General features: G+C 56.2%; 1 protein-coding gene across 1 annotated transcript; it reads left to right on the top strand.

Moving 5' to 3' along the window:
- The first annotated feature begins 360 nt into the window (after positions 1 to 360).
- On the top strand, positions 361 to 5,822 carry LOC135979525 (maestro heat-like repeat-containing protein family member 1). Its single transcript, XM_065579866.1, has 6 exons — positions 361 to 380; positions 2,412 to 2,491; positions 2,914 to 3,019; positions 3,228 to 3,323; positions 3,457 to 3,561; positions 3,998 to 5,822. The coding sequence occupies exons 3-6, from the start codon at positions 2,918 to 2,920 to the stop codon at positions 4,223 to 4,225; spliced, it is 531 nt and encodes a 176-aa protein (XP_065435938.1). The 5' UTR covers positions 361 to 380; positions 2,412 to 2,491; positions 2,914 to 2,917; the 3' UTR covers positions 4,226 to 5,822.
- The last annotated feature ends 521 nt before the right edge of the window (positions 5,823 to 6,343 follow it).

Below are 6,343 nucleotides of genomic sequence, written 5' to 3'. Positions count from 1 at the left end.
AAAAAGATCCACAGGGAGTAGCTCAAACCTCCAAAGTGTCTGCCCTGTGGCAGGACATTAGCACTGCAGGGGAGGGGTGGGTGTGGCAGTGACATCACAAAGGCCTTTTGCAGGACCTCCGCCTATTGGCCAAAGGTGCAGGGGAGGTGGTGACCTCACAGAGGGATGCTGACATCAGCCAGGCAGGACAGGGGCGCAGGGCCAGGGAAACCTCAGAGACCCCTGTAGCTTTGCTTCAGCAAGTCTCCTTCTCGAGATCTCTCTTTGAGGTCTGAGAGAGTATTTGGGTTCATGTATGTGAGCACCAGGAGGAACCTCTTTTGAGTTTTCTCCTTTCTTTTTCCTGATTTCACTAGAAAACTGACGTCCCTGTTGAGAAGGTAAGAGCCTCCGAGAGGTTTGGAACCTGTTCAGTCTGCTGCATCTGGCGCCAGCTGAATTTTAGGCATGGAAAACACTAGCTTAAGGTGGCCAAATTTTATTCCCCACCTGGGATTTTGTCCCTTAGACTCTCTGGGGACATTAAGGTTTGTCCTTTTTCTTTTACCTTTTCCTCCATCCCTCCCTCCTTTCTCTTCATCTCTTACTTCTTTTGTCCTTTCCCTCTTCCCCTCCCACCACCAGGAGGGGGGTGTGTGTGTCGTGGGGGGTGCTCTACAACTCCCATTGTGGGAGGTCCACCGAAAAATGTGGGGCTGAAATAGTGCTCAGACAGTGATCCCCAGCGGTGACCTGGGCCATCCTTTAACTCTCTGGTGAGAACCCTCATCCTCCCGCCCCTCGGTCTCTACCCTGATTGGCTGAGCAGGGGGTTATTGACAGGGAGGAGACTCAGGTCCCTGTTGTTTTCTTTTAAGACCAAGTAAATAGTCATAACCAGTCATATGTTCGACAAATTTTGCTGCTTCTCTGCAGTTCATTATTTTCTCTACCATTCCAGTTCTCCTAAAATACTTGCTGAATAATTACTATGAACTCTTGCTGGTCTGGAACTCACTTGAGAGCGCTTTATTCAGGTCATTCAATGTCTGAAATTCAAGATCCGATGGTTAGTTTGAAAATCAGGGCTCTTGGGTCCTATTCCTAACTCTGCCACGGACTGGCTGTGTGACCTAAGACAAGTCAATTCTCCTTTCTCAGCCTTAGCTTCTCCCTCTTTCAAGTAGGGATAACAATCCGCCTCTACCTACCTCCTGGCGGGTGGAGGATGGGGATCTATTGGAGAGTGTCACTAGGAGCAGTGCATAAGATGAGGTGTCCTATCATGTTTACTCAGATCAGATTATGACATAATAGAATGGCTGAAATAGTCTATTTTATTTGTATTTTATTATGTTGCAATTGTTAAGAGCAGCAACTACTTAGCTCAGACTGAAACATCTCATCTAATTTTTGAGATCTAAGTGTCTCTTCTTTGTGTAGCTCAAACCTCCAAAGTGTCTGCCCTGTGGCAGGACATTAGCACTGCAGGGGAGGAGTGGGTGTGGCAGTGACATCACAAAGGCCTTTTGCAGGACCTCCGCCTATTGGTCAAAGGTGCTGGGGAGGTGGTGACCTCACAGAGAGATGCTGACATCAGCCAGGCAGGACAGGGGCGCAGGGCCAGGGAAACCTCAGAGACCCCTGTAGCTTTGCTTCAGCAAGTCTTCTTCTCGAGGTCTCTCTTTGAGGACTGAGAGAGTATTTAGGTTCACGTACATGAGCGCCAGGAGGAACCTCTTTTGAGTTTTCTCTTTTCTTTTTCCTGATTTTACTAGAAAACAGACGTCCCTGTTTAGAAGGTAAGAGCCTCCGAGAGGTTTGGAACCTGTTCAGTCTGATGCATCTGGCGCCAGCTGAATTCTAGGCCTGGAAAACACTAGCTTAAGGTGGTCGAATTTTATTCCCCACCTGGGATTTTGTCCCTTAGAATCACTGGGGACATTAGGGTTTGTCCTTTTTGTTTTACCTTTTCCTCCATCCCTCCCTCCTTTCTCTTCATCTCTTACGTCTTCTGTCCTTTCCTCTGTTCCCCTCCCACCACCAGGAGGACTCTGTGTGTGTGTGTGTCGTGGGGGGTGCTCTGCAGTGGGAACAGGGACAATTCTCCAACTTTGGGCAGTCGAGAGCCTGGGTGAGATAAGGGGCGTTAAAACCCTTTGTGAAGGAGAAAGGGGAGTTTCACGGTGTTGAGCACCAAGGAATTCTAAACTTTGCTAAAACATCTAGTCTGCAGAAACCAGAAATGGTCGGGGCGAAGAGACGGGAGAAATTCGGAGAGTGGTCACTATTGGGCAGGAATCGGAGGAGCGGGAGGCAGGTGGGGGGGATCCTGCTGGCTGTGTGGGGCCCTGGCTGTGTAATCTCCTCACTGGGAAGTGTCAGTGAGGCCCGAATCTCACACGCTCCTTTGTCTCCTTTGGGTCTCACAGGAGCTCATTGAGGAGCTGCCTGATAACTCTCCACCCGGCGCCGTCCTCGCTAACTCCCTGATTGCTGTGGGCAACCTCAGGTACCGAGACCCTCCGACCCGGTTCCCCTAACCCCAGTGCTGCTCAGGCCCAGGGCTGGGAGTCACTGCCCCTCCCACTCCCAGGTCACCGCCCAAGGGTGGCTCCTCTGGCAGAGGTGCGGGGAAGGGTCACTCTCTCCTGGCTGGGCTGTTCTTTTCACTCCAGTAACATTGCAACGGCTTTGGGGAGAGGCTCACTCCCAGGATCAGATACAGGAGGGGCAGCAGGGTCCAGGGAACAGGTGCTATTCCTGCCCTGCCACTGTCTTTCTGAGAAACCTTGGCCTTGTCATTCCCTGGCTCGGTGCCTCTGTTTCCATTCTTGCCAGCCTGTGCCTATTTTGCTGCAGTTTCACCTGCGTGTTGGTGCCAGTCCCATCCCCGCACTGCACAGTCTAATATCGGCTCCTCTCTCTTGCCAGCACCATGACGCCTGCCCTGGAGCCAGAGCTGGAGACCCACCTCCTCCGAGCTGCCCTGCACGCCGTCTTCACCCTGGGCATGGAGAAGGACACCACCCAAGTGCAGGTAGATCATGCTAAAGTCATGGATTGAAGAGCCAGCTGTCATCCTGCCATGAATCCTTGCTAATTGCCTGCAGTGGGATGTGAATGAGAGAGGCCAGGATATGTGTTTGGGGTCTCACCAGTGCTTCCCAGAGACCCCACTTCCCATCCTGTGGCAGATGTAGCCCCAGTTTCCCTAACTCTGACCCATGGCTCTCCCTTGCTTTCAGGATCTGCCTAGGGTCTTGCCAGACCTCCTGGACGCCATGCTGGGGAACCTGCTGGCAGAGTCCCCAGACACCGACAGGCTCCAGTACATCTTGGAGGTGAGCCCGATGAGAGGGGTGGGGGCAATTTTACCTTCACTCTTAGATCCATTTTCCAGTCAGTCCTCCTAGCCGGGCCCCCAGTGGGCGTCCTTGGTCAGGGCAGTCAGTGCAATGCCTCCTTTCCCCACAGCACATTAACTACTGGATCGTGTCCAGGGTGCCGCGAGAGAGAGCCAGGGCCGTTAAGAGCAGCACGGCCCTGCTCAGATCCACCATCACCCTCCCTGAGTTTGACGTAAGTGACCTCTGACCCCAGCTTCCTGACTCCAGGGGTAGGTGGGCTGGCTCCGACGGGCTGTAGGATCTGCTGCTGCAGGGGCTGTGGGTTAGGAGTGTTCCTCTTGGGGAGGCAGAGTCAGAGCAGAGAGTGAGCCTGGCTTGAGTCAAGTTCTTCTTGTCCTAGTTAAGTGGTGACTCTGGGCTTTTAAGGGGACTGTGCTCCAGGTTCATGGCTCCCTGTCATCCTGGAGCAGCTGGGGAAGCAAGTTCTCATGGAGGGCCCTGCCCACAGCCCTGTGCTCCAGGCTTCCTTGGGGGCAGAGGAAATTAAGGGTCTGGCTCTAGCATCTCCTGCAGAGGGGCTGAGGGGAAGGAGAGTCCTGGCCCGGGGGGGGACTGGGAGCTGACATGAAAATGCTGATGGAGTCCCCTCTCCCTCTCCCGTCCATTAGAACTCAGCGGAATTCCCCAGGATGGGTCACCACATGGCACAGCTGGCTCTTTCCGTCAGTGACCCAGCCAAGGACATCAGCTGGCAGGCCAGGGAGGGGGTTTACCGGCTCTACCAGCTGCTGCTGCACCAGAGGGGTAAGGAACCCAGCTGGGAAATGGCACCCGCTAGAAGACTGAGACTGGGACCCCAGCCAATTTCTCTCAGACTGACGCCGGCTGGAGGATGAGTCTCTCTATCTCTTTCTGTGTTCCACACCATGCCCTGCAATTCTGTTGGGCCGGGCACGCAGCGAGGACTCTGCCCACTGTGCAGCCACCAATGGGATTGGAAGGACACAAGCCCTGCAACCAGAAGGACAAATGTGTGTGTGTGTCTCTCTCCCTGTCACCTACTCCCTCCTGGGGGAAACCCAGCAGCTGATGGGGGACAAGGTGAGCAGCTGCATTAGACTCAGGAGATTGGGGCGGGGCCCAGGCCTCATTCCCATCCTGTGGCCATTCGCTGGCCTGGCACAAGGAGCCTGGTGTCGAATGAAAGGGAGAGCAGGTGCTCCTGGGAAGGGAGATGAATTCACCTCCATGAGCAGGAGCGAGCCAGCTTGTCCGCGGAGCAGCTCCACCCAGCTCTTTAGCCAGGCTAATTAATGACAAGCTTTGCCTCATCCCAGACTTACGTTCTTAGGACAGGGTGCTATCGCTCTTGGGAAGGGCAGGAGAGTCCCCCAAGTGCCCCCTGCGAGACTCTCCTGTCCCACAGGGCCGCACCCAATTCCTAGTGGTCTGGTGTCTGTGTCACCCGAGCCACCACCCAGAGTTGCTCCCATCACTGGCAGCCTGGGAGGCCAAGGACTGATGGGTGATGGCGTCTGACCAGGCAGGGCTGAGGCACATGGGCAGGGGACGCTTGTCCTGCTGCTGGCAAGGCTGGACCCGTTCTGGAGAGAACAGGAGGATTCAGTCAGCAGTAGGGTTGCCATGTCTAATAAATAAAAAAAGAGGACCCTCCACGGGCCCTGGCCCCGCCCATTTCCTCACCCCTAGCCCCGCCCCAACTCCGCTCCTTCCCCGCCCTAACTCCGCTCCCTCCCACTCCCAGCCATGGGGAAAGGGCTGCCCCAGCGCTACCGGCTTCACGGTTTGCCGGGCAGCCCCCAGACCCTGCGCCCCCGGCCGGCGCTTCCCCAGCGCAGCTAGAGCCTTAAAGTCTGAGAGGGGAGGAGCGGAGCAGCTCAGCTGGAGCCCGGGAAGGGAAGTGCCTGGCCCGTTGCTCGGGGTCCGGAGGCGGGGGGGCTGCCCGAAGCCGGTAGCGCTGGCTCGGGCAGCTCGGCTCTTAAAGTCTGAGAGGGAAGGAGCGGAGCAGAGCAGCTGCGGGAGGGGAAGTGCCTGGCCGGCATTTTGCCGGACATGTTTGGCTTTTCGGCAATTCCCCCCAGACGGGGGTTTGATTGCCGAAAAGCAGGACATGTCCGGGAAAAACGTGACGTATGGTAACCCTAGTCAGCAGGGGCTGCCGATCCGTCCCATTCACCAGGGCTGCCATCCTGCGGCTTCAGCATTAGTGGCTGGGGTGACTTGGGGAAAGGTCTCAACCTCCCCACATCCCACTTCACTGCTGCCAGAATCCCTCTTGCCCCCCCGCTCCAGTCCCCTCCCTACCCAACCTGGGTGGGGCTGGAGGAGAGGGGTCTGAGAACTTGAGCTGTGGATTGGAGGTGGAACAGCTGTCAGGGGCACTGAGGGGGAAGTGGCAGGAGCTCCCTGTACAAGGAGGGGGGTTGCCACTGGAGGTCCCTAGGAAGGACAACAAGACTCCATCCTGGGGGTCAGGAGGGGGAATCCATCCCTCAGAGGTGGGCAGGGGCTGGGTGGAAATGCTGCTGGTTCCAGGGGCCGTTAATCCCCCCTGATTCCTCGGAGGCGTCTGAGTCTCAGACAGGTTCTCGTTCCCTTGCAGCAGGAGGACGTCACGGCCAATGTGATGCGCCAGCTCCGTATCATGCGGCACTTGCGCCAGGTGACCGAGGCGCTGCAGGGCCTGTGCCTCTGAGGCCACCGGCAACTCCCGCTCTCTGCTGCAGGTACTGCTCTGGCTCTCTGTAAATGGGGAGCTAGTGGAAGGGGAAATGGAGCCCCCTGGCACTCACAGAAACTCTCTCCCCTCTCTGTGGAGCAGGGTCCTTTCCTCTGCCCCCAAATTCCTTCATCTGGGACAGGAGCTCTTTCCCTCTCACCCATTCCCCTCCCCGCTTTCCTTGATCTACCCCCATCCCATTCCCCCTGCGCCCAGGCAGAGCTCTGCCTGCCCCATATGGTGCAGAAAGGCCTGTGATATGCAGGGGGTTAGA

The sequence above is a fragment of the Chrysemys picta genome, unplaced genomic scaffold (genome assembly GCF_011386835.1).
Source record: "Chrysemys picta bellii isolate R12L10 unplaced genomic scaffold, ASM1138683v2 scaf965, whole genome shotgun sequence".
Taxonomy (NCBI): domain Eukaryota; kingdom Metazoa; phylum Chordata; order Testudines; family Emydidae; genus Chrysemys; species Chrysemys picta.
This window is presented reverse-complemented; position numbering and strand designations above follow the sequence as displayed.

Coding starts and splice junctions, on each gene's coding strand:
- LOC135979525 (XM_065579866.1), top strand. CDS start 2,918: ATGACGCCTGCCCTGGAGCCAGAGCTGGAGACCCACCTCCTCCGAGCT. Junction 3,020..3,227: donor AGGACACCACCCAAGTGCAG/GTAGATCATGCT, acceptor CCTTGCTTTCAG/GATCTGCCTAGGGTCTTGCC. Junction 3,562..3,997: donor TCACCCTCCCTGAGTTTGAC/GTAAGTGACCTC, acceptor CCCGTCCATTAG/AACTCAGCGGAATTCCCCAG.